The sequence below is a fragment of the Haliaeetus albicilla genome, chromosome 3, assembly GCF_947461875.1.
Source record: "Haliaeetus albicilla chromosome 3, bHalAlb1.1, whole genome shotgun sequence".
Classification (NCBI taxonomy): domain Eukaryota; kingdom Metazoa; phylum Chordata; class Aves; order Accipitriformes; family Accipitridae; genus Haliaeetus; species Haliaeetus albicilla.
In genome coordinates, this window is record NC_091485.1 from 75,759,521 (window position 1) to 75,787,013 (window position 27,493).

Here is a 27,493-nt window from a genome sequence, read left to right on the forward strand (position 1 = left end):
GCCAGTGGCCCATTGAGCCAGATAGTTGGGAAGTTACCATCCTGACCTCAGGGATGTCCGAGGCATATGGGTGAGGTGTGGGACTGCCATGGCTGGCATTTCCTCAGAGGCACATGGGACACTGAGGATGGTGGTGTCACCCTGGGTGGCCAACACATGGAAGCAGCATGACTGCAGCATGGAAGGCAGTGCTTGGCTGGGTCAGGGCAGAGAGCTGCAAAAAAGGTGTCCCAGTATGCAGCATCACAGAGCAGAAATGAGGCTACAGCTGTAGCAGTAAATTAAACGTGTCCAGGACCATGTCCAGTGCCAAGGTCAAGAGGTGGACATCAACAGGGCTTCTTGTGAATAGTTCTTCCCTTGCACTCTCTCTTCTGTTTTTTTTCTAGACATTGCATGGGACTATGGTGATTGGTGCATGTTAAAACCTTGCCAGGGAATGTACTAGCAATTAAAAGGATTAATTAAATGTTGTGGATGATGGCAGTACAAAGCAGGGAATGCTCCCAGGAACTGTTTATTTCCCTTGCTTAGGTTCAGCCTTGGAGATCAGACCCTTGCAGGCATGTGAATCACATCCTTCAAGATAAGAGCTCCGTCCCTGATTTTACTCTTGGCTGTGCCACACCGCACTACACAATTGTGTTAGAGCTGACTAGTAAACACAGCTTTATTTGGCTGCCCTCTGCAATGGTCTGGCCTTTGAGCCTTCCTGGATGGAGAAGAGAGATCAGCAGTCAGTTAACAGAAGTCAGCCAGGGATCTACTCAGCTTCTGGGAGCCTCATACTGGGCTCTTCCCACAAAAGGCCTTGGGACAAGTGTCCACATGTGGAACCACACTGACGAGGAGGGACAGGAACATCACATCTTGGTCTCATGGGATGTCTTCCTTTTATTTGCCCTGAAGTTTTTAACTATTCAGCTTCCCTGTGGTCAGGGAACGATGTCTGCCTCATCACTTCTTAGGTGGTATCTCAGAAGGTTCCCAAATATTTCCATCTATCCCAAGCTGTACGTATTGCCATTTCCCACCCAGTTGCTGGTACAGCAGGGGCTCCCAGGGGCTGCAGGACCGATTTGGTTCTCCTCACCAGGTATGATTGCACCACTAGGGATTTTCCAGGCCTAAATAAAACCCGTTGAAACAATTGCAGAATCTAACCATGTCATGTTGCCCATCCTTCATTCTGGATGGGGTTGTGGGGGAGGAAGGGGCCAGGTCAATACGGTACCACTTGTTTTTGGCAGAGAAGACAACAGTTTGAAGCACACATTGCCTTAGGAGGAGAAGAGGCAGCTGTGTGTGTTGAGGACCCCCTGGGTGAGGGCAAGGTCCAGTTCTTCCCATCCTTGAGTCCAATGATAGTGGCTGAATAGTGATTTTTCCTTCTGGCTCTTTCCATCTTTCTCCTCCTTCCCAGGGATTTACTTGTGCTTGGTCCTGCAAGGCTCATTCTTTGTATCCTTCCTGTTTGTGACCTTCTCAAAATCAGGACAGCAATGTGGGTTGTCATGACACATCCCCCCTGTCCTTTAATCCCACCCACAGGTTTACTGCAAACTAACATGGGTTTAAACCCTTTGCACACCAAATTGCTGAAGGACTCGGACCCTGTGGCGGCTTCTACCGCACTTCCCATGCATTCCCCATTCCTGGGTGCTTTGAAGGTGGCCGGGTAACTCACCCTTGGATTCCCATCATGGGGCAGAGATACTCAGGTTCAAGAACACAGCATGGGCAGCCTAGGGCCAGCTTACATCAAGGTGTCGAAATCCTTCTGGGAATCTGCCCTTTGGCTCCCTCTCCTTCAAGCAGGACAGGGAAATGTGCCCCAGGGGCATGCCAAATCCCTGTTTACTAACATCACCTGATTTTATGGCATCTCTGAGACTCCTGTATTGCCCAAATCCCAGCTGGGTCTGGATTAAGTTACATATAGGATTGTACCTGTACTTGGGGTCATTAATAAGGTTATGCAACAGTGATGCCCAGGTGTCACAAGCTCCAGAGAAGGTCACCACCCTTCCAGCTGCCCTGGGGCAGGAACCACACTACAGAAGAGCTGTCACGGAGACAGCTATGTCTATACCAATAATACACAGAAAGACCAGGCACAGTTTTAAGGGCTGTCCCACAGCTGTCCACACAGTTTAATTGTTAGCATGCTCCTCAGTACGTTTTTGGCCTGACCAGTTAGGACCATCCCTGACAATTCCAGATCTACTTTCCAATTGGTATTTTGCATTCAGCCACCTTATTTTGGAGGAAGAGAGCTCAGCTATACAGATGGTCACCAGCTGACCCCAGAGCCAGGAACTGACACAGGGTGTTTAATTTGCTAATATGCCTTCCCCATGCTGTCCCAGACCTTGTCAGGACCAGAGTGCTGGCAGCATACTAGAACACCACCATTGGAGATGCAAACTCATTATTTTCCAGACCTTTCTCTATAAACCTTCAGAAATTTCTGCCTGGCTGAAATAATAAATGACACACTCTGATCTGGGGCTGTGCTGACGGGGATTGTATCCTCCTCCTACTCACCTCCAGTTGTTTAGCGCTCTCTGTAATTGCACGAACAACCCGACCATGCTGCTTGCAAAACCCAGCCCTGCTGTGAGTCAGCTCGCAGTAGAAATTTCCAAGATGTTTATTTATTTATTTTAGTGGTGGCTGCAGAGTCCTGGTGCGTGAGAAGCTATAAAAGAATAACTGAGGGTTCGCTTCTCTAGCAAGCTCAAGCTAGCTTCAGACTGGCCTTTCCATGCCTGAACATCAGATGTTCAGAAGACGTTCTGGAGACAGATGGGGAAAACAACTGCAGGTTCTGGGGGACCAGGATGGGTTAAGAAGCTTGCAGGTGTTATTCAATAGGGACCTCATCCCAGTCCAGTCCAGAGAAGAGGCCTGGTAACACTGACCAGAACTGCAGCTCCCAGCACCTGTATGGGAAGACTCATCCCAGAGATTGTGGGATGGGAAGAGAGATTGTGGGAATAACTGTTGTGATCGCAGTTGTCCTGACTGCAGCATTCGTAAAAGTCTTGAAACTTAACACAGTTTGAAATGCAGGTTTTGCTGATCAACTTCTGTTGCTGAGTGCCTGGATAAAAAGTCAAATAAAACCAATCCATGAATCTTTCTTCCAAGGGCAAATCCTGACTTTACTGCGTAAGCAGCATGCAAAATCACCCAAGTCTATAGGGGTTATAGTGTTCCTTCAACTACCCTCTGCCTCGCTATTCAAGCGAAGAAATAATTAGGCTGTAACCCAGCACTACTCAAGTTCTCCCATGGACAGGGAATGTTTTAGACCTGAGTGCACTGGAACAGAGTGGGGGAAAGGACACAGACCCACTGAGAGCAGGGCTGGGACACACAGGAACATTGGGCAGCAGGGTTGGGAGGTCACAAGCCAGGCAGTTCATGGCAGCAGGACTCACCAGCACTTATCTTCACAACTGTAGTCATGCAGGCTGTGTCATTTTTGGCACATGGGGAAGCCTTCAGGCACTTGGAGTTGCTAATCTAGTTGCTACAGGTGTAGCACGTCAGCAAGTTGGCTACAGGAGGGGAACATAAATGATTTGCATGAGATCAAAGCAAGAAACTCCTTCGCAAATGGACCTCTTCCCATCCTCACGTGGGCCACAGGACATAGAATAAGACATAGAGGATTTGGCTGAGGCAGTTCTACCCCTTCTACTATCCCATACCCCAAATTGCTAAACACACACTTCACTGTAGAAAAACCCTCCTTCTAGGTGAGTGGGCAGCAGAGGATTTCTGTGGATGTTGATATTCAACTACTCCATTACATATATGTTTAGCAAATGGTCACAGAGCCAGAAGGACAGTGAAGGTTGCACTCAACTTTTAGCTCAAAGCTACCGACTTCTTAAAGACCACTGGACTTAGAAGTTAGAGACATGGCTTCTCCCCCAAAAATGCCATCTCTCTCCATCCCAGCCCAAGCCTTGCAGCAACCCTGAACAACTCACCAATGTCCACGCAGAAGACAGCAGCCAGACATGCCATCAGAAGAGCCCTCATCTCCATCTGCTCTTCTCTGCCTGCGCAGTCTTCAGGGGAAGCAGGTCCCAACCCTCTGTGGAGTCCTAGCTGGGAAAGCGGCTGATCCAAAAGCTGACACAGGTCAACCCATGTCTTGCACCATGGGGCTGACACGTACTTGCAGAGCCTTGCAGGACCCCAGCGCTCACATCTGCTCTTTGAGTTTTGTGTGCTGCCTTTGTCTGAGCACGTTATTTAATATCTCAAAATAAGCTAAAAGGAAAGCAGCCGCTACTGATAGCAGTGGTTCATCTTTGAAAGAAGGCAGGAGATAGAAGGTGGGTAGAAAGTGGTGATCAGCCTAGGAGGAAGGAAGGCCACCCAAGAAGGGGAATGGGGATTCTTAGACTTGCACACTCTGCATTGCTCCTAGAGAAAAGGGGATAAGCATGCTGGGGCCAGGAAGGAGGAGCCACTCTTTGAGGACCAGTACCCCCATCTTTCATTGCCCAGTCAGGCCTAGAGTCTTGGGTTTAGCACTGGGAAGGCTTGTTCCCCCTGTGGCTATGCAGATTTCCTTCCAGTGACTTGGCCCAAGAGCTGATCTACCACCTCCGTTACCACAACTTGAAGCTTGGCGTGGTACCACCAAGATCAGGGAAGCCCACAAGAACCAGAGAAAGGCCAGGAGAAAGATGCCCATAAGATGGTATTTTGAGGTTGTGGTAGGAGCATGGCAAAAAGAAAGCACACCATGTATGTGTGTATATATATTTTAGTATAACCGAAATCTTAACACTTCTCTATACTGTGTCCTTGGGTCAGAGTCATAAATACATCATTCTACACAGAATAATGGCTTGTTACTAGTATCTGTATAAACTTACAGCTGCATTATATAAAGATACACAAAAGCAAAACAAATTAGCCATAGCCACTTGGTCAATTAGAAAAATTGCTCTTACCACTCAGTCAAGTTAAGAAAAAAAGCCTCAGGTCAAGACAAGCTCAGTCAAAGCAAACCTAGCAAGCCTCAATCCTGAGGTCTTGCAACCTCAGTACAAAGCTTACAGACTGTTACTAGCAATGGCCATACCAAATTAAAGTGCTTAGGGATAACAAACCATCTTGTCTTAGACTTTCAAAGGGGGAAAACTAGATTGAGTTGTTCTCCGTTTTATTTACTAAATTATATCTCCTGGGTTTGGTTTTTTTGTGGTGGTGTCGGGTTTTTTTCTTCCAGCACAAAGGAAGGCACTATGAGGACAGCTCAGCACAACTTCACGTAGAAGGTCTTTCAAAGGTGAAAATATAAAAAAGAAAAGAAAAAGAAAAACAACTTATTTGCACAGTAAGAGAGTCAAGGGTTGTGCAGCCACAGTCCAGGCATGTTGCTTGCTAAAGGGGCCTTGCTGCAAAGCCTGCCCAGCTGGCTTTAGGGAAGTGGAACTAAACCAAACATAACTAAGAGCAACAAAGGAGGACATCACGAAAGGAGCTGTGACTGACCCACAGACTGCACGCCAAATTGCAAAGATGCTCGGCTCTTTGCCAGCATTGCCGAGACCCCATTGCATGCTCACGTGGCACACATAACTACATCAGGACAAAGCTGGGGTGGGTGACCCCCCATGAAAGACATGAGGATGAAGCAGAAAGCTGGATGAGACGTGAGGCTGTAGTCATCCCATACAAGGTGCCAAGGGAAGAGAAGCCCAATACAAAAAAAAAAAGTAAAATAAAATAAAATAACAGGTTTATGCCACATGCCTGGGCTAGGAAGAGTGGCTAGACCTGCTGGGTCCTGTTCTTTACCTCTCCTCACTGCCTTCAAATCTCATTCCTGGGAAGGCAGCCAGCAGAATTTGCTTTTGCAGGCACTCAAAGTCATCCCATACCTGGTTTTGTGGGGAATCCGTCTGCATGCAGAAATGGGGACAGTGCTGGGTCCAAGGATGCACAGGAGAGGGGGTGGTGGAGATTTAACCCCTCCAGGTCTTGCCTCCAACAGAATTAGGGTTTGCAGCACCAGGAATAAACTATGGAAAGTCAGAAACTGTTCCTGCCTGGGGGACTACCAAGAAGGAAACGTGAGCCCTAATTAAAACCAGTTGCAATAATTGCCACACCATTCTCTTCCATTTTGGCAAGCTAAGCCTTCAGGAGTTGAAGAGTCCAGCTATAGCTTGAGAAATAGATGGAAGAGATTACACAGAACAGCTTTAAAAAAACAACCAAAGAGCTCATTTATGTATAGGTGACCTGTAGGAAGGGATTAGAGACTTCCTTGTCTGTCCCACCTTGGCAGGTAAATAATCTGCCCTGATTACAAAAGAAGGGGCAGTCTGGATGCAATCCACCAAGCTAGAAACACAGCATTTTTTCTGAAAGGCATCAGCTATCTGCCCCACCATCCCTCCAGCAATACAGGGCAACCCCAGGGAACCACTGGAAGCTACGTCAGTTTGCAGAGATCTCACATCACGGTCTTCTCAGGCTCATGGCAGCAGAAGGAATTTATGAGTCCTCCTGCAGCCGTGAAAGCAGTTATTCAAAGACTTACTTCTGAGTCAAGGCAATCACTTATAATTGCAGCCTAATCCAGACTTGGATTAAGAATATTAAGTAATTTATTGGAATTCCTCATGCCCCGTCTTGCAGCAGCTCAGGATTAAGGGCTGGAGCAGACATTCTCAGCACTTGGGACAAGCTTGGCTGAGCTGAGCTCTTCCCGAGTCATCATTTTCTTTTGAATAACACATGTGCTCAGCCAGCCAAAAATATCACTACTATGGCTAAAAAGAAGCCATAGGAAGAACCAGCCTATATATCACCTACTCATTCGCTGCAGGACACCCACGATAGGCAGCCGCCCCCCTTCCACAGCTGCATGGAACAAGTGCCAGGAGTTCTCCTTCGCAGGGCACAAACCTGATATCCTGGAGTTTTATCCTTGCCTTGGAAGCCCTTCCTCTGCCCCTCATTAGACCATCCTTCATTTTACCACAGGGATCCAATTTCTCATAGGTTAATCATTTGCTTTCCTTTGCAGCCACTCTCCTTGGCATCAGCAGTGCCACATTTACAAACACAGACACAGATATCTGTCCAAATTTGAGCTTACTTTACAGCAGCCCTAACTTGGCTGACCATTGACAGACACAGGGTACAACTGTGTAAATCCAAGAAGCTCCTTAAGCACATATTTTATTTATGCCAAACCACAGTCATGATCTTCTCTCCTGCTGAACCGCTTTGGAAAGGAAATGCCTCCATTCGTTGTGTTCAGGGGCAGAAGGTCTGAAGCACAGCAGTGATAGTCTCAACTTAAATGTTGTTTTACCCTTTTCCTCTCATTGCTTATTGACAAAAGTTTTTGTTCTATTTTTCCCAGTTTTTTGAAACATCGGACCTCAAGGAAGAAGGCAAGGGAGGAAAAAACCCTCTGGAAACCCTTCACATTTCTCTTCCTCACATCCCCACAGGGGTTTCCCACCTCTCACATGTCTGCTAGACTACAGCTGCTTTGTTTTCCCCTTAATCTGAGCACTTACCAGGGAGCAGAGCATAAGCAGCAGTTCAAGAGCAAACACTCCTCACCGAGGAGTTTATCACACCCACTTCCCTCTCTGCACTAATTAAGATGAATCAGCCAAAAGCCCATCTCTCCCAAACCACCTACAGGTGAGCAAAGGCCCCATCATTAAGCAGATGAAAGAGCAGCTAAGCAGCTTTGATGACTGCCCTTCCTCAGATCACCTGCCAGGACCCCTTCGTCACCCCATGGAGCCCTGATGGGCAGGGGAGCAGCACTGCCAGACCCCACCACTATGGAAAGTGCCTCTGGGAAACAGGAGGCTGATGCGCTTTTTTTTTTCTTCATCAACATGGATCAATAATCTGTTGGCCGCACATCAAGAGCTTGACTCATCCCCAGGAGAAAGCATGACGTGGAAAGTTTTCCGATGAGTGCAGCTCTGTCTAAGGGTTTCAGGGTCTGCAAAAGGTGCCAATGTGCAGGCTTTATATTCCCATCTCTCCAGGATGCTGGTGCAGAAGCAACAAGCAGGGATGGAGCCCCACTGGAGCCTCCAGCTGCTCAAACAACTTCTTATGCAGGGAAAGGTATTGCTTGTACACCCTCAAGCTATAGCTTGAGATGGTCCTAACCTCCTTCAACCACAAGCTCCTACCACATCCCTCTGAGGCTCAGCAGGCTGGTGTTTGGTGAAAAGTAAAGCTCATGAAGTTCAGCAAAAGTCCCAGATGCGGGGCTGAATGACCCCAAGCAACAGGGCAAGCTGGAGGGGAGCAGGCTAAGGGGGGGGATGGAGTTGCTACCTTCAGCTATTTAATGGGGGAGTAGCTACAGAGAGACCACAGCCAGACTCTCCTCACAGGTACACAGAGAAAGGACAAGCAGCCAGTTACAAGATGCATAAAGGGAAATTCCAATCGGATAAGGAAAAAAAAGTTTGCCAGGGCAGTAATTAATTGCCAAAACAGGGACCCTGAGATATGGCTGGAGAAGGCCCTGAGCAATGCAACCAAGGTTGGCCCTCCTTTGTGCAGGAGGTTGGACTCAAGCCCTCCAGAGACCATCCCAACCTCAGCATTTCTAGGAAGAGGCCAGGCATGAGCAGCAGATGCCAAAGCAAGACAAGAGGAACTTCTCACTACCTCCTACCACCCAGAGGTTTATCTTATCAGCCCCAGTATTAGACCTGTCCTTGTGCCATCACACAGTGCAGGACATCCCCAGCCTGAAGGCAGGGAGACAAATTCTCCAGCCCCCAGAAGGTTGGGGTTTTTTTGGGCATCATTACGTAACTAGAGCAGCCCAGTATCAGAGTGAGCTGTCAAGCTTTGTTCCTGGTAAATTTGCCTTGAGGTTCTCCTCCCAACCAATATGAACAACAGGCTTTTACAAAAAGCACATTAGTAACCCAAGAAGTTACAGGGGAAGGTACCATTTCTGGTTTTGCCTGAAACCAGATCTTCTCTTTTTGCAACTTTTTTTTTTTCCTTCAAAATAAAAAAAAAGTAATTGCAAAGGAAAAATGCTAAACCTTTGACTTTGCATTTCACTAGTCAAATACTGGCAAAAATGCTAGTATCTTGACTTTAGGCTACCACGTATCTTAGGCATCAAAGCACAGGCTTTTCTGTGCCTACACAAAAGGCACTTCATTGGAGAAGCAGAGTTCAAAACATCCCTAGAAGGGCCAAGGCAGGTAGGGTTCAGCTGAGCATGCCAGTGTTGCTTGGAGTCACCAAATAACCCCAAACTTCTGGGCTGGGAGAAGGATCCTGCTCTCAGAGGTGTCTGTGATGGGGGCATGATCCTGCTCCACAGGGTCCTGAGCAGTGGAAGATCCCCATCAGACTGGGCATCAGGCCAGACTGCTGCTTCGTGCCACTGTGATATCAATAGCAAGTAGCTCAACTTCTCAAACCTGTATCTCTTGCTTATGGCCAAGAGCCAGGAGAACGCCTCCCAGACATACCAGCCTCTCTTTAAAGCTTATCTATTTCAAACACATTGTGTTACTCACCCCAGTATGGGTTATTTGATACCTGGCAAAACACGTGAACTCCCCACCTTGCTTTTCCTTCATACCTCCCGTGCACTTAGGCTTCCAATCTTGATTTCACTGAGCTTTGACAGAAATGGTCAAGCCCCACAGAACTGGTTCACAGAGCAATACAATCCAGGGTAACATCCTTTGGGAAAAAGATGCTTCATTTAAGCTCCTAAAGAATAGCCATTAATTACTGATTACCTGACACTGGCTGACCTTTGCAGCCCTGACTTCCACAGCACCAGAGCCCATCTGCCAGCCTGGCCCCCCCTCATTTGTTGCAGCACAAGAGCCAAACACAAGACCTTCAGCTTCGTTAGCTGAGCTCTCACTGGAGTCAAATCACCTCCATTTTGCTCCAAGCAGGATGCTTTGATAGAGCCAGGGAAGCTGTTGAGGAAAGCACAGCCCTGTAAGTGTAAAATATTGTCAGCACCCACTTTGTGGATCCTCCATCGCAGCAAAAACGGGGTGAGGATGGACAGGACCATGTGGGACAGCAATTACCCAGCCTTTCCACCCCATTAATCCAGCAGAGGATCACAGCACTGATGGGAACCTGCTGGAAGAGAGGCCAAGGATCAATTTACTCATTTCCCCCCCAAAGCTGCAGTAGGATTTGCTTTCTGGGGTGATTTTTCAACTGCTTCCCCCAGCAGCTGTTCAAACTGCTGCAGCTGCTCCTACTAATGCAGCTCCTTTTTCTCACATTGTGCTTGAAAGTCTTTTTTCTCTAGGAAATACTTAAAAAAACCCCCAAAACTATTGGTTAATGAAAACACCCATAGTGCTCATCCAATTGCATCTTGCTCCTATTTTCTGCTGCTGGAAACCAGGAGCACTGTTTCACTAGGGGCTTGGCTGGAATTACTCCCTTATTTGGGATGGAACAAACTTTCCACCATAGTTAGTGGCAAATATTTGCTTTAACCTCTTTTGAAAGCCAGAAAGCATTTAGCAGGGTGGGCAGAAAAACATCTCCATCCATTGGGACCAAACTGGTTACTTCTGTTTCACAAGTAGAAATCCAACACAGAGGTCAAGGCATGCTGGGCAGCTCCTGCCTGTTGCTTGTGCAGCTGATAACTGGTCTACCTTTGCCAGAAAAATAAATCTTCCCACCATTCAGATTGATTTAGATCCCTGGTTTAGGAGTCAGTTGCATTATTAAAACCAATGAGAGCTCTTGGGGCTTGCAGAAACAGTCCAGTTAGGGTTTCACAAGCTGTCACATCTCAGCCAAGTGGTGGAGCACACCCCAGTGCAGATCTGAGATAAAACAGCATTGGCTTCACCCATGCATTTCCCCCCTTACATTTGTCATGACTTTGCTATTATACAGCAATTCAATTTTGGTGGCTCAGTTTTGCATAAGGGCCCTTAGGGACCAAGCACAAATGGTTTTTGAGATCTGCAGGCAGGCTCTTTGCTTGAAGGCAAAGGATTTCCTATCACACCTAATCCCCTGCAGACAACTGAGCATACACAGACCCCATTATAGAGACTGAGCCCTGGCTCAGACCTCTGCACATCAGCTCACCGCAGAACCGCATCCTGGCCGAGTTGCAAAAAGCCTCCAATCACCAATACTCAAAAAAAAAAATCACTTCCAGTTTTAATGAAATGCATTTCAAGTACCTGACTTCCAACCAAAATAGCAATAGTTTAAACACAAGAACAAGTGGCTGTAAATGAACACATGGGAAGCACTGAGAGCTTTGGACTACAGCGACCTGAACATCAGCCCCGAGATGCCAGAAGGCTTTGCTGCCAATGAAACAGCTTGCTTACACCTGAGAGTCACTGGTATGTAGGCTAACTGTTGCCAGGTACATGCTGATATCACTTTTTTTTTTCCCTCTGAAAAGCAGCCAATTAGGCAGCAAGCACCAGCAGTTTATGCTATCAGTCCCTGCCTGCTCCATGCCCAGCGGGAGCAGACTGGGGAGGATGCAGCCTGATGACGAAGCTGTCATCCCACGCAGGCATTGCTCCAGCCAGATTGCGTACCACTCCTCAGCACATTTGCATCTCACCGTAGTCTGGTCCAGCCCCACAGCCAGCATCATCCTTTCCCAGTGCTAGATCTGGGGCTGGACAGTTTAGTTTCTGCTGTGGATACAGACAGAGCCAACTGAAGCAAGTAGGGGAAAGAAAGCATGGCCTCAGATGAGATGTCCTCTCTCAGACCAAGGTTTAACCACACAGGGGTGATTAAAGTACACTTCACTCATGCCAAGGTGAATTTCATCCCTCCCACATGAAACCTGCTTTTTAATCCAGCATCTTCCCCACCTTCCTTCTCCTGCCATGACATTCTCTCCCTCCCACAACATTTTTCAATTTTGATTATATGTGTGCAATTGCACCATTTTGTCCTCTCCTCCTGAAGGTGAAAGGGCGCAAAATACCCTGCCATGTAAAACCCTGAGATTTTTCGCTTCCTCTCAGTGCATCCCTGATCCAAGCCCAGGTCTTAACGCTGCAGCTGCCTGTTTCAGTGCTGTCATTGCCTTGTGTTTCCCCAACAAGCCACTTCAGAGAGTCTGAAAAGGGCAGCACAGCTCCACTACATCAAGGAGATAGGATTAGATCTAATCTTGTTTATCAGCACAATTAAGGCTCTCATTCAATCTTCTTCCCAGACTCCGGAGGAGGAAAGAAAAGATCCAAAGCACTTGGCAACTTTGCAGAGGAATTAAAAGTTCACATCAAAGTCACTGCAGTCAGGATGAGTGTCACAAGTCAACAATACCTGTTTCAACTAGAAATCCTGTGTTTTCTTTTGTATACAGAAAAGGCAGAAAATACCCGTATCAAACTTCCATTAGATAACCCCCCAGCCCTACCCCTGCCACAACTGCAGCGGCACATAAAAAAAAATTTTCCAACAGCACCAAATGAGCACAAAGTAACATGAAAGGCACTGCCTCAGAATTCAAAGTCCTCGTCGGCCATGTCGATCGCCCAGGCAAACTTCTCCCTCTGTGTCTTGTTGTAGATCTTCTCAATGGGCACACCAAACTTCTTGCACCTGTACAGACCACAGGACAGCAGTGGGGAACGTGCTACCCATCCTGCTCTGCTCCCACCGCAGCGGTCCTCTCCGCTTGGGATGCGGCATCCTTCACCCATGCAAACTCCTTAGCCCCAAGCTCCTTAAGAAATTAACTTTGTGCCACTGCCGATAAAGACATGCAAAGCGACCCCATCTTGCCCCGAGGAAGGAATATCCTGCAAACAGTTATTTGCAGCAAGGGAAGCCTTAGCTTTGGATTTTGCTGGCCTCCCCCAACATCTGAAGGGCTTGGGGAGGTTTCTCTAGGCAGAAACAAAGTTTATTCCTTTCCCCCAAAGGCTCAGGCATGTGTTTATCCCCCTCCCCAGGCAGGGCTAGGTGATCCACATGTCTCTAAAGGAACATTTGTCCCATAGCATGCCCAAGACTTACCAAGCTATGGTAATCCTGGGGTCCAGGTAATTCAGCTTGGACGTGCCCAGAGCTATCTGCTTGTTCTCCTCCTTATCCGTGGCCTGGACATTCAACTTGGCCAGCTGCTCTTCCAGCCGCTTCAACAGCTTCTTTTTCTTCTCCATGTTGCTGAGGCCAGAGAAAGAGCAACACAGCATGTTAAAGGGAAAAAGAAGCAGTAAGAGGTAAAATACAGAGCGGTTCTCCTGGTCTGCTGTTGCATGGGAGCCTGATGGGAAGCCAATGAGCTTCAGTTCAGAGTAGTCCTACACTCACATTAAGTTCTATAAGGCCTGAGCCTAGAAGTAGTCTAGAACAGCACAGTCAAAGACGCCATTCAGCACTAACCTATTTCTCAAGTACTTTGACCTGATAAGGTTGGGCAAGCACAAAAGCCAGCATCCAGCAAAGACAGTCTCCCTCAAATCCAGGCTCCAGGAGCAACGACCATCTCTGACAATCTGCTCTGCATCTCACCAACACAGGGCATGAGCAGAAAACAAGAAACCCCAGAGTAAAACATAAGACACAAGCCTTGTTTCTCTCCTCTAGCCTCCTCCTGTCTCTGACCAGGAAATCACATTTAGGCTCTGGGAGAGAGGAGCAAATTTCGACAGCCCCTATGCAATGACTACTGCAAAGATCAGATAGGCCACAGCCCACCCCGCAAGTGTCCCACAAGAGAAAAAAAAAAAAAAAAATGCATCAAGGCCAGTCTGTGTATCCCCAGCTCCAACCTCAAGCTAGGCATCCTTTGCACCATGGCGTTTGTAGGATCCATAGGGCACAGAGATCCCTCTGCAAAAGAAGATTGTAAGGAAGAGTCACTCACGCTTCTGCTTTGGCATCTTTTGTGTCTTCGAACTCATCTTCAGCTTTTTTCAGCTCTTGCTGGGCTTCCTCAACCTGTTGCTTCTTGGCATCAATCTGGGAAGGTAAATACAAAGTCAGCCCATGCTCCTGTCCTCTCTGTAGGTTTCAGCTGCCTCCCTCTTTCCCTTTCATTTGCCACACCACTCCTCAATTTCTTACCAGCCTTACTCCAGCCCCAACAACTTGCCCCTGCAGCACCTGCTGGAGCTCAAGCATTTCTTAGCATCTTGCTAAAAATCCTCACAGCACCGATACCAGAAATACTTGCGGCTCTTATCTGTTCATCTTGCACAACTGCCTGAGACCGACTGCCTCGTGACAGTGCTGGAGCCCTTTGCAAAGTCCCAAGCTCACCAGCAGAGTGTGAACAAATTAAAAGTGGTAGTTTGAGGTATTTCCATAGCAGACCTGTGAAATTTCAGCTGGTCCTCCTGCAAACAGCCAGATGGAAAAAACAATTTCCCTGGTCCCAAGCCAACTGTGTCAAAGCTGTACCATCACAAAAGGCACCCAGCTTGGTTTGTAGACACCAAGTGATAAGAACGAAAAAAAACCAACAAAAAAACAAACCAAACTTTGCGCCATGTGTGCTTTGTCCAGCATTTGAACTTACCCCATCCCCTTCTATCCCTGGGTTACTGATGTCTCTGCACTGATTAAAAAAGCCACTACTCCTGGTTCATCCCCTGCCACGCTTGATCAATGTGATTTCTTTAGGCATCAGGTTATTCACCTTCCCTCTCCCCATCCTGCCACTCCTCCCCCCCCCCAAAAAAATCAGAGGTGAGATCAGGTCTGGGGCTCTCAGTTTGGTCTGTCTCACCTTGGTCTGGAGGTTTTGCATTGACTTTTCAAAGGTTTTTGGTGTAGACCTCTGATGGTTGCATAGGATGGCCACAGCTCTGTTAGCTCGGTTGTAGGAGAGGAGCTTTCCTGCAACACTGTCTTCAGCTGGAAATAAACAGAAGCATCACTATGTCTCCTTTCTGGGACTTGGGGAAGGCAGGGAACAGACCAGAACAACAGCAAGTCGTTTGCCTTTCCCATCCTTTGTCAGGGAAGACCAATACTGGTTATGGAAATTGGTGAAAGACACTTGAGCATCACTGAAAATGATACTGTGCCTCATCACTCATGTTCCCAAGGCAGGCAAAAATAATGCAAGCAACCAGCAATGCAAGGAAGGGGAGAAAAAGAAAAACTCCCATCTCGGCTAGCAATTAGTCAGACTATCGCTGAGCGGGTAACTATTTCTCACTTAGCATGATTCCCAACCTGCTGCATATCCCCATAAGTTCCATACCACCCTACAACGTTGTGTTTCACTTGCCGAGGAGGGGCAAGCAGTTCTAGGGACCCCAAGGCAATGGAGGGACATCGCTGAGCCCATTGGCCACACGATGCAGCTGGTGATACCACAAACGCTGTGAGTAACTCACAGTTAGTGAGCGCCTTGAGCTGCTCCTGCAGGGTGATGGAGGCATTGTAGGTCCTGAACACTTTGGCACTCAAACCATCCATCAGATTCTGGAGGTGTCTGTTCAAGATGGATGTCTGAAGGAAGGAAGACAGAAGAGAGTCAGGGGGAAAGGAAGGAAGAGAACAAGCAGAAGCCAGGAGATAATAAATATAGCACTTGCTTTTCAGACCATCTTCTACCCAAGCAACCAAATTAGGCATTAAAAAAAAAAATCTCCTGTAACTTGCAGATCTACTTGTTGGGTCAGGCCCTGATCTACCAAAAACTGGCACAAATTCCACCTAAACCCACAAAGAATTTCTCTGGAAGTCAACAATTTCTGCCTATTTAAGTCCAAGAGGACAAATCTCGCATCCAATATTACATCTCACATTTATCACGTATGATATTCTCTGTTCTACGGACCACATGGGGCTGCAGTTGGACTGCAAATAGAAGATGCTAAGAAGAGACATCTGGGGTTTGTAGGAAGCCTTATTTGTACCAAGAAAGCCTATCACAGATAAATCCTATCGAACCAGAGAGGAGAAGCCTCTTCAGAGGAAAGATGGGCAAGTGGCTTTGTAGGGGATGCAGGCAGAGGGGGAGCATGGGTGACAGCACCCCATATCCCATACTGAGGAAGAGGAGGGAGGAGGTTTTTGAAGGGGATTGGCTCAGGAGGGAAGGCTGCAGCACATCTCTCCAGCACCCCTGTGCTCCAGCAGCCTCTCACACTTCTGCTGAGCCCGGCCAAGGCGTGAAAGCATTGAACAGCTGAGGTTTGACACCTCCAGCAATGCCCCGAGCAACATGAGTGTGGGCAGGCTTTCCCAGGCTAAAAAAAACCCCAGGCATATGATTTAGGGGAGGAAAGAAGAAAACCATCTCCTTAGCAGGGACACAGGTTACTCGCGGGTGCAGGCAGGCAACCAAGCCTGCGTTCAAAGAAGCAGAGATGCTACCAGTTCAGAAAGAGGATAGAAAAAAATTTTAAAAAAAATCACAGCATCCCAACAGGGTGTTCAGTTACAGTGGAGTTTTTGGAGGGGAGATACTTAAAACCAGGGTAAGGGATGACACTGATGCAGCACCACAGCCTGGGAGCCTGCAGGCTGGCCAGGGATGTTGGGGTTTGCTTCTATCCCCTCTGGGCATTCAGCGCTGTTTCAAAAGCTTAGAGGTGACAACTCACATTGAGCCTGTCAAAGAGGTCGTCTGCTGGGTCCTTGTTCTTCATGAACAGCTGCAGGTTCTTGAACACCTAAAGAGAAGGAGAGGATGGCCCTGGTCAGGGACAAGGAGCAAATTGCTCCCAGACATCTCCATCTGCCACCTCACCCAGATAGACTCCGTTTCAGACTTGCGTAGTACACACCCTACCACACCACCAACCTTCTCAACTTCAAGGGCTGCCACTGGGACCACAAGGTCACCGGTTCCACAGGCTGTTTTCCCCCATCTCTGCTATCCCTGGCACTCCACCATTAAAATAGTCTATCCCACAGGCAAAGCAAAAAAATAAAACATCAATGAGGACAGTTAAGTCCTAACGCCCACCAGTCAACTGAGGATGCTCCAGCAGGAGGCAGGACTTCTCTCTCGTGGTTCATGGGCTAGAACAACCTTGAAAGCCCTACCCCAAAGTTTCTCCCCCTTCTCCAGGACAGGGTCAGGATGTGTGCATCGTCATCACCCAGCGCTGTTGCATCTCACACATGTGCTGCCACCACGGTGTTAAAGCACAGGAGGCATCTTTGCAACAGGTTTCAGATGCAGATTTGGGACTGACGACCACCAAGCGAACCAACCCACCCAGCCAACCCTGCACCAAATTGTCACGCCAGCTCCTGCCTCCATTTCTGCCCCACTCACCGGCTTCTCCACCGACACTTTGTTGTAGTAACGGATCGAGTCTTTCCCAAGGAAGTCAAACTCCACCACGTGCTCCTGCCCATCCAGCTTGGGGTGCAGTTTGATGTGCTCCACACGTAGGGAGCAGCAACCAACCGTGTCTGCAGTCTCCCCTTCCTCCTTCTCATTGCCGGCTCGCAGGGCCAGCTGGAAGGAGACGGCAAATCACCCATCTCAGCCCAACTTCAATTCCCCTTTCCGAGGTTATTAAAGTGGATGTGGACACCCAGGGCTGGTGGGGGAGAAGAAAGGTTTTTCAGGACAGTGCCTCACTGAATGGCTACTGGGACCCTGGTGGAAACCAAGCAGTGACTGCCTCCAGCAGGAGATTATTTCACTGCTTTAAGGAAACCCTAAAATATCCCCCCCGAATAAAAATTATCCAGCTCTCCAGTGGGGCCTTTGCTATCACACAGAGACACACACGCAGATAAAGTCTAGGAAGGACAGTACAGCCACACAACTGCAGCCTCGCACAAGCATCAGCAGACAGGAGGAGTCACCATCCTTCATGATCATTGCCAGATACCTCATGAAGAGCAACCCTGGCTAGTACAACCAGCAGACACCAAACTAACTACAAAGTGAGGTAGATCAGGTAAGCTAAGCCCAAACCTCAACTAGGATGGGGGACCTGGGGGCCAGGATGAGGCTGCAGATACCTTATCGATGAAATAGAGGGCCACTGCTCTTTGCCGCTTCTTCATCTCCTTGGACTTCCAGTCAGCTCGGTACCGAGCACGGATTTTGTGGACAACATCCTTCAAGCGCCGGGCTACCTCATATTTCTGCCAGTCCTTCTCCCCCTGGAAAGAGAGGCTGAGTTATTTTCACCCAGTGCCCCATCTTCCTTCCACCCCTACCAGTCAGACCCTGTTCTAGGAACACCTCCAGCATCTAAATACTGCTCAAACCCCTTTGTTTTCTTGAGAAAAGTCTGTAAGTGGAAAAATCAGAGCAGAAACAGCTCGTCTACGGTTTCTGTGCCCTCTACTGGCTGTGCTGGATTTGGGATCCTGGCCAAGTCTGAGCTGCTCATAGTCTGGAGATGTTTTCCACCAGCTAGCAGCCAGCACACAGCGGGTGAGGAGCAAAGTGGTCAAGCGTTGTGTGGCCGTGGCCACTGCTGCCTGGACACCACCAGCATGGACTAACACAATGCACTTGCTCAGTTGTGCCCAACTTGCATGCAGTCTCCTTATTTGCTTTGAGGACTGGAAATAGCTTTAAATCACCTTTCCTTCCCCACAGGGTTCACTGCCTCCCTCCCACGGCACTACAGATGATGATCCCATCTCTCCCTACACTCTATTTACTGACATAAAGTAATTCAACCCCATAGACTCTGGTCCCTGTGGACCCTCTCAGCCCTGCCTGGCTCTCAACAGCCTTCCCTGGACACACATGAGCAGCACAGCTCAGGGCTGGCTCTGCCAGTAGCAATCCATCCCCTGGAATAGGCTTGATGCTTAACAATCATCACTGTCCTTTTCCCTTCACCACCCAATGGCACACTGATTAATTTAGTTTACCCCCTTTTTTTCAGGGGGAGAAAAAAAAAAGTACGTTTTTGCTGACACACCACATCTCTGCGTTCCCCTGATCTTTCCACCTGGCAAAAAAAGCCAGTGGCCCAAGAGGCAAAAGCTATGTCTCAACAGCAGCATCACTCCAACCTTCAGCTTGGAGCTGGGGTTCAGCATGATGTACTTCAAAGTGTTCTGGATGTTTTCTGTCCACGAGGCCAGCCAGGTAACAGTGTTATCGAAGCGCACCTCCTTCCACTTGTGCCCTTCTGGCGGCTCGGGGATCTTGGAGTCCCTGCGGGCAGAGCAGGGTTGCAGCCCTCAGACCATGAAGAAGAAACAGGTCATCAACTGAACTGCTTCTTCACAGAGAGCCAAGGATGGTCAACACATTGCAGCATTACTTACAGAAAACATACAGCCCCCCCCAAAATCGCTCCACAACACAATCAGGTCTTTGTCTTTTGTATGCTGGGGACAACAGGAGAACTTGCTGGGCTGGTGGGGAGTGTTTTGAATCACGGCCACAAGCTCTTCATATGGGTGGTTTAAGACCAATTCAACTCACATAACTTGGAGGGTAAACACTCTTAACCCAATCACTGCTTTTCCTCCCTCCAGTGACTATCCTGACGCTTCCAGCCAGCACGAGGGACCCATAAAATGAGGAGGAATGGCTCATTTGGAAAAGGAGCACAGGAGAATGACTACAGAGTTGTCTCTTCTTCAAAGGGGCCAAAGGAGCACCGCGGTGTTTGCAGTTGGTGTTGGGTGAACAGTGGGAGCACCAGTGAGAGATGGCAGCTGCTGAACAGCTTTCTGGCCACTGTACATCCAGAGAAACTAAAAGTCAGACCTAACTGCAAAGCAGACATCTGGAGGTGACCAGGAGGTGATAAAAGGGCTCCAGAGAGTTCAAGCCTCAGGGGGTGCAAAGCAGTGATTATAGGAGATAGCAAAACCCCACAGTAGCTCTAGGCAGAAGAGGTGTGGGGCTGCTTTTGGGACTGGGGTAAACGGCAAAAGCTCAGCTCTTCCTGTGGCAACTCACTTGCTGCAGTTGATGATAACATCTTCTGGCATGATCCTCTTCTTCAGCATGCCCATTTTGGGGTGGTCACCACGGCCACGGAAAAGCCCCGGCGGCTCAGTTTTGAAGTTCCCTATCTTCTCCCGGTGCCCATCAAGGATGCAGTACCCATACTCCTCCTGGATCTTATCTGCTTCCTCCTTCAGCTTCTGAAACAAGGACCATGCCACCATCATCCCATAGGATGACCAAAATCCCATGACTTATGCCTGCCTATCACTACCCACCTTTCCCTGGAGAAAGCAAGGCTGGAAAGGCAGAGCTCAAAGGGTTGGAGGAAGAGGTGAACATGGTCCAAGTCCACTCCCAACAAATGGCTCATCTCCACTTACTTTGCAAAACCTCATGATACGCTGGTGGAACAAGCGTGTGTGCCACCAGCCCCATAGCAAAGTCCACCATCCTCTGGACAGGGCAGGACCCCAAACCATGGTCTGAGGATGACTGGTACCCTGCAAGCCACGAAACATGCAGCATCTGCCAATAAACTTAATGCAGAGGGGTGTGATGGTCATGGAGACAGAGCTGGGCCAAAGGCCAAAGGAAAGGAGACAAGCAGGAGCCAAAATACCCCAGCCTGGTCCCAAAACATATCAGCCAGTCCCAGATGTCATAGGACACAGCTCTCACCTGCTTCTCCTCTTTGGAGAGTGCTTTCCGTGCCTCACTTTTGTCCACAAAGTACTTGTGGATCTCCCTGAAGTCACACTTGTCCAGGTCCTTGATTATCTTCTGCTCCTTTGAGGTCATCTCCTGAGCAAGGGATAAGAGGGATTAGGTAAAGCCAGGAAGAAAAAGGGACTCTGCACAGAGCTGCTGCCTATCCCTCTCCTTCACAGAAAAAGAAAGACCCACACTCCAGTTCTTCAGAAAAATCAGAAGAAAGCAGACACCCCAGCTATCCTAGCCACATCCACCCAAGGGCAGGCAAAGCTGCCATGGCAGGAGGCCAGGCTGCCCCTGGACACCTAAGCCTGCACTCACAGAAAACCAAAATGCAGCCAGCTCTGGGGTGGAACAACCTCTAACCTCTGCTGTGGAAAGCAGCAGTCCCCAAGCATGACTGCAAGCAGCCTGCAGGGACAGCAGAAGCAGCACCAAAGGTATTTGGGGGCACATAAACTCATCCTAGTAGGGGTCTTGCTTTTATTTGCAGACTGAGCTGTGGTGCTGTGGGACCACGAGGTTAATCCTTCAGAGCGACACAAGCCATTTGTGAACATGTTTGCAAGACCCAGCACCTGCTTTCTTAGGTAGCATCACTAAAACTCAGAGAGAGCATAAGTGCCAACGTGAAGCTCTTGAGGACGTTGCAGACAGCAAGCCCCAGCCCAAACCCACAAGAAGCAAGGAAATAAATCATAAAATATAGAATCTCATAATTATATATAAAGAACTAAGCCACAAAAAAACTCATCCCCTCCATCCCACACTGCAGCCTAGGGATGACAGGTTTAACGCTGAGTGTTTAATGTGGAGGACAGACGGCAAGAAAGCCCTCACAGGGAAGGTACCTTCCTCCAGTCATTGAAGAAGTTGTTCTGGAAGATCTCCTTGGTCGTGTATTCATGATCGAGCATTTTGGCATAGAAGGTGGCAATTTCCTCCGCGGCCAGGCTCAGCTTCAGGGGTTTGCCTAGGAAGGGAGAGGACATTTAGCATCAGTTATAGGGACAGCACAACCCCACAGCCCCAGGCAGTTTTTTGGCCAGTCCCCATGCTCACTACAGTGCCAAAACAGGGACAAGGGGTGAGGACAGACACTGGCAAGCCTTCAGCACCTCCCTGCACCAGGCACAGCCTTGCCTGCGGATCAATACCCAGAGCACTTGGCACAGCAGGATGCTGTCACAGCCCGTCTGCAATCACACACTTCATTTTCTTTTCCAGGAGAGCGGAAATCCTGATTTATGTTAAGGTCACTGGGCACAGGGCTTTCAGCAGCCACCATGCCCTGATGAGTCCCAAACTAATGGTTCCACAGGACAACACAAAAAGGTTTGCTTTCGGACCATGATCACTTCCAGGACCATGCTGAATAGCCAGGATCCCACTTGGAGAAGTTTCATCTCAAATACTTTCCCACACAGATGGAACAATCATGGGAAGCTCAAAGCTGAGATCTGTGCAACAGATAGAAATGCAAGAGCCTCTCATGGTTGTCCAGTGAATCTTGGATCATTTCTTGGAGGTGGCAAAGCCGCTGTCCTCTCCTGAGCTCTTTGGCTAGAGCAATGAAATCCAGCGAACTCAAGGAACATCTTGGCTCTTCCTAGGAAACCAATACTTTGAAATAGCTTTTCTAGGCAAGCTGCAGGAAAAGCTGCAGAGCTCCAGGAGACAGTTCAATTCTACCTGCACCAGACACTCTGGTGTTTGAGGTGCCTGACCTCCACCTGAACTGCAGGGCATGGTGGGTCACAGCCTTATAGCAGCCCCACAACCACCTACACACACCACCAGCTCAGCCATGGTCCCTTCCAATTTGGGGTTGCTGCCTGTCCACAAACAGTTTTTCATCCAGGAACGGTGACACCTTTTAGCAAACGAGCCAACGTCACCCAGGATCCCAGACCAAAGCCATCAGCCTAAATGCACGCAACACAGATGGGTCTCCAAAAGCTCAGAGGCCACAGGAAAGGTCCAAACCCTACGCAGGACTACATACAGCTGCCAGGGCTCCTCCTCGTAGATCGAAAATAGAAAAAAAGTCTGGGACAGCCCCATCGATGTCCCAGCAGTGCCCTCTGGTGACAGCGTTGCCAGATACCTCATTTCCCCAAACTACCCATTTTTTTTCCTCCCATGAGAACCCCACAAGGAATAAGAAGCCCCAGTGAGGGGGCTGAGGAGAACCAAGACCCCATGGGACCGCAGTCCCCTCCCATCTCCAGCACCCCTTGGCCAAGTCCCAAGGTCCTTCTTGTCTCCCTTCCCTTGATCTGTCAGAAAACAGTTCAGGAACGGAGCCAAGAGCAGGGAGGATAAGGCAGCCCAGCAGGCAAGGTGGGAAACCAAGGAGGATGGCAGAGACCTGGATCCATCCTGCCAATCTCTCAGCCCCTCCACTGGTGCACTGAGGTGCTGTAAGGCGATGCGCGGTGGCCCTACGGACAACATCGGGAGCCATGGCCGGGAGCTCAGAGCAGCCCAGCCAAACCCTGCAATGTCTTGAAGGGCAAGTGATGTGTCAGTCACTGAGGCCATGGGACAGGCAAACTGCAGCTCTCAAAAGCAAAAAAAAAAAAAAAAAAAAAAAAAAAATATCACATTTTCCCAGCTTGTGGGGAAACCATGCATGAGCTGACCTAAAGCTCAACCCCAAAAAGCATCTTAATGCGAAAAAAATTTTTTTTTTTTCCCTCCGGTCCGTCTTCACAAGAGGTACGCAAGGACTTCAGCAAACAGCATCAAGATCCATTGCTTCCCCTCCAAAAACTTAGGGTCCAGCCCCACACCACTGCATGTCCTGCAGCCAGGAGAGGCTGTGAGCCGAGGTGCAAGTCCCAAATCCACACACAGTTGCATTACAGCACCCTAAAACCAGCTGCAGGCACCCTATTCGGGGAGCTCCACATGGGAAGGGATGCACGAAACACCCTAAAACCATCAGGAGCTCATTAGCTTCCCAATCACCCCATAACTCCTACCAGGTGCAAAATCCTCCAGCTTTAACCCAGGGTTCAGGCTTTATCCAATGGGATATTTAGACCCTTTAATAATTTGTGGTTTGCAATACTTCCCCCAACACATAAGAGAAGATACCGGCTCTTCAGCCAGGCAGAGAACTCCACATGGTCCAAGTCCCATCTCAAGGCAGACATACCATCATAATAAAACTGGACATCATCAGGCAGCGGCTCATACAGGGGGACAAAGTAGGGTCCTCGATGCTCCAGCTGGGTCCACTTTACCCCATCTTCTTTCTTCTCCTCTTCCCACCTGGAACAGATGCACAGGGACCCATGAGAGCATCCCAAACCTGGTGTCTGGGACCTTCTCCCAACGTCATCCTGAGAAGATGTTCTGTGAGCAGTGACGGTTGCAACAAACCCCAGGTGAAATCCTGTTGTCTCTGCTACTGCCTCAGTTTCCCCATTCTTTCAAACAAGGAAGACTGCAATGCAACCTAGGGAAAGGTGTCCTGGGGAAGGGGACACGCTTGGTGCGGTGACATGGAGGGATGCAGGGGGAGAGTGAAGGGATGGATCAGTCAACATACAATATTCACACTTACATATACCTATGATCTTAATGCAAATAAGATTTTAATGTACCTCTCCCCCCCTCCAGAGCAAACAGAATCTTAAAGTCACTGCAAGCCTTAGCTGTGAAATGAAGATTTAAATATTTAAAAAGTAAAAAAAAAAGTAGTCAAAACACCCACCCTGAAGATCAGGAGAACAGCATTAAAGAAATAACCCAGATCAGGGGCAAAAGGAAGAAGTCCGCTGGAAGACCGTTGCTGACAGCGCTGCATGGAACAGGCAGGGGATCTGCACCCTGCAACTCAGCGCCAGCCTGGCTGGCACTGACCTCTTAACCCCAGCATCTCTGGAAAAAAAAAAAAACAAAACCAAAAAAACAAGGATTGCTGGGAAAACACAGCAAGATTTCATCCTGGGGAAGAAAAACCCCAGTGTTTCTTGCTCAGCGGTGCCCCGGAAGCATTTCCGATCTTTCTCCTCCCCACGGGAAGCGTGGTGGAATAAATCAATCACATCAAAAGGTGCACTGTGCCAGGAAAACATAGGGAAAAAAAATTAAAGAAAAAAATCAACAAGCTACAGAAAACCTGGCTGAAAGCATCTCGGAGACAGGCAGCCGCAAGAGTGATTTGCGGGATGCTGCAAGGGCTTCATCTCTCCTCCCAAACCCACACGATCCCCCATCCCGGCAGAGCATCACCCACACTCACCTACTGCAGCCCCCCCGAGCCCGACTGGAGGCAAACCAGGGTAAGCCGGGGATGACGAACCCTTCAGCCAAGCGGCGAGGAGGCAAGATGCAGGTACGTGCCACTGCTCGCCCGCAGAGATAACAAGGCTGACGGATGCCCAAAGTCACCCCAAGCATCTCGCCCTGGCACCCTGCTACCCACTGGGACACGGCGATGGTGATGCCCAAGGCATCGCCACGAGAAGCCACCACGGTGGCCAAGCGGTCCAGTTTGTGGCAGTCTCCACGTGCCAGGGCAGCGCAGCCTTATGGGAAATGTAGTCCTGCACGTGTTTCGGGGCAAAACTACTGCAAATCGAGCTGATGCTATGTACCAGCCTCTCACCTCCATGCCAAGCTCCAAAGTAAGTAATGCCCCAAACTAGGCATTACTTAGCAAAAAAAAAAAAAAAAAAACCAAAAAACACCCCCCAAACAAAAAAAAAACCCAAAAAACCTGCTTAGTCCCACTTTGCATGCCACCCTGTGCCTTGCAAAAGCTGTCCCAAAGATCCAAGCACCCTTGTCTGGGATAACACCCTAACAGCTCCCCACAACCTGGGTTTGCAACAGGCTCCAAAGCATCCAGCCCCCTAAATGCTCCTTCTCTGCCCCAGATATTGGGGTGATCTGGGAGAGAGTGACACCAAGTGACTAAAGCCACTGCTCCCTGTCACCTCGAAAAAAGACAGCATCCATCAGCCCCACTCACACATCTTTTCCCCATGCTCTTCTGCCAAAAAGCTTGCCTGGGTTATCCAAACCCTGCTGCAAAAGGGAAAAAAAAACCCAACCAAAATGCAGCCCCTTTATATCCTCTACAGCTCCCTGATATGGGTCCTGCTGTCTTGGAAGCTGTTTTATTACAGGGGATTGTACAAATCGTCTTCTTCCACCAGCCATGAGCATCTGCCTTCCCTGGCTGGGCACCAGCAAAGCTATTTCAAGAGGAATACATATTGTAAGAACAAAAAAACCGTACTATATAAATACTATTTTGTATTCAGGACCTCCCGTTATCTCTCATCCCTTTCCTCCTGCCAAGAGTGTGAGTTCAAGGCTTCAGAAAATACAGCAGAGCAGTTAAGAATAGTAAAAAAAAAAAAAGAAAAGAATTTTCACAGTTTCACCCTAAGAAATAAAACTAAAACCCCAATTGCATCAGCATTAGACCTGCCCACGGGCCAAAGGCATGCAGGACGCTTACCATTTCCACTTGTTTTCTGCCTCTTTCTTTTCTTCCTCTTTCTTCTCCTTTTTAGGCTTTTTGTTGTTCTTTTCTTCTCCTTCTTCCTTAGATTTCCTTTTCCGGGTTTTCCCTGGGGCGTTCTCCTCTTCATTCTTCTCTTTGCTCTTCTTCTTCTTCTTTTTCATTTCTCCCTCTGGCTTTTTCTCCTTGATTTTCTGCTTTTTCTCTTTCCCTGGCACATCTCCCGTCCCTTCCTCACCCTCCTCCTCCTTCACCCCCTGCCCAATCTCTGCACTCTGTGTCTCTCCCCATCCTTCATCCCCTTTCTCATCCACCTCCTCTTCCTCCTCTTTCATTCCTTTTCCATCTTCACTTTCCTTTCCCACCCCATCTCTCTCCCCCAGTTCATCTCCCACTCCTTTCTCTCCTTCCTTCTCATCTGTCTTTTCCACCTCTTGCTCCTCTTCCAACATTTTTTCCTTCTTTATTTGCTTCTTCCCCACCCTCTCCACCCCCTCCATTTTCACCTTCTTGTGCTTCTCTGCTTTCCCCTTCTGCTTTTCCCTCCCATCATCCCATCCCTGGGTGCTGTTGCTTCTCCCTCGTTTGGCTCTGCCCCATCCCGCTGCCCGATTCCTGCCTTCATCAGCACCCTCCTCTTCCTTGATGCCCTCCATCACATCCCCAAGGCTTTCCTCAAATTCATCCTTTTTCCTCCTTCCTTTTCTCAGCGATCCCTTTCCCTGTTGCTTCCTTTGCTCTTGCTTCTTCTCTCTTTTCTTTTTTGAGTCTCGGGCATCCCCTCGCTGCTGTGGGACAGGGGGGTCCAACTCCTTCTCCTCACCCTCCCTTATAGTGGTGACCCCCAAATCCATCTCTAAAGCCTCAGGCTCTCCGGAGAGGGATGGAGTCCCACCAGCAACACCATCGCTTGGCTTTGGGACCTGCGGGAAGCAGCCATAAGGGAAGAAACATTGAGGTTGGGAAAGAAAAGAGATTATCCCAAAGACCAAATGAATGGAGGTGCTCAGGGATGTGCAGGATTGGGTCCAGGGGTTGACAGATCCCTCCCCAAGGTTTCCTACCCCAACTCCAGCCTCGGTCGCTGAGAGCCGCCATCCCGCTGCAGGTCCTGCTCCCTGGGATTTACAGCATGACCTACAACAAAAACGCAGCCACTTCTCACCACATTGGTGAGCGGCAGCCTCCTCTTACACGCAAAATTAGGGGGTTGCTTCCAAACAAGCCCTTGTTTCCCTTCAAGCACCCTGGGTGCTGTGGCGAACGGAGATATCCCAAAGCAGCAGTGACCAGCTCCCATAGGAATAGGATTGCCCCAGGTTGCAGCTTACGGAATGAGGAAGCTCGAATGAGCAGGACCACAAGATCTCCAGACCAAATGGGGGAAGCCCCAAGGAAATGTCCCCAGAGAA

General features: G+C 48.9%; 1 protein-coding gene and 1 pseudogene across 3 annotated transcripts; both read right to left on the reverse strand.

Annotated features, from left to right (window-relative positions):
• Positions 1-1,628: 1,628 nt before the first annotated feature.
• Positions 1,629-8,533, reverse strand: LOC138684844 (lymphocyte antigen 6E-like; annotated as a pseudogene).
• A 2,656-nt stretch (positions 8,534-11,189) lies between these two features.
• Positions 11,190-26,843, reverse strand: TOP1MT (DNA topoisomerase I mitochondrial). 3 transcript variants are annotated; one of them, XM_009920981.2, is made up of 14 exons: positions 26,079-26,843; positions 23,760-23,875; positions 21,448-21,569; positions 20,564-20,686; positions 19,895-20,082; positions 18,994-19,138; positions 17,980-18,123; positions 17,279-17,464; positions 16,599-16,667; positions 15,384-15,498; positions 14,768-14,895; positions 13,904-13,998; positions 13,051-13,200; positions 11,190-12,633 (listed from the first exon to the last, which is right to left on the reverse strand). In XM_009920981.2, the coding sequence occupies exons 1-14, from the start codon at positions 26,735-26,737 to the stop codon at positions 12,531-12,533; spliced, it is 2,343 nt and encodes a 780-aa protein (XP_009919283.2). In that variant the 5' UTR covers positions 26,738-26,843; the 3' UTR covers positions 11,190-12,530. The 3 variants fall into 3 exon arrangements, with proteins under 3 accessions (XP_009919283.2, XP_069636269.1, XP_069636270.1); XM_069780168.1 differs by lacking the exon at positions 26,079-26,843 and adding an exon at positions 24,852-26,035; XM_069780169.1 differs by lacking the exon at positions 26,079-26,843 and adding an exon at positions 24,321-24,842.
• Positions 26,844-27,493: the final 650 nt, after the last annotated feature.

What these genes read in the sequence shown, in the direction of transcription:
- TOP1MT (XM_009920981.2), bottom strand. Translation starts at nt 26,737, where the DNA reads ATGGAGGGCATCAAGGAAGAGGAGGGTGCTGATGAAGGCAGGAATCGG. An exon ending in ACCCCAGCTCCAAGCTGAAG is followed by an intron (nt 18,124 to 18,993) that starts GTTGGAGTGATG and finishes CTCTCTTTCCAG; the next exon opens with GGGGAGAAGGACTGGCAGAA. An exon ending in CCCAGGATTACCATAGCTTG is followed by an intron (nt 12,634 to 13,050) that starts GTAAGTCTTGGG and finishes TGGTCTGTACAG; the next exon opens with GTGCAAGAAGTTTGGTGTGC.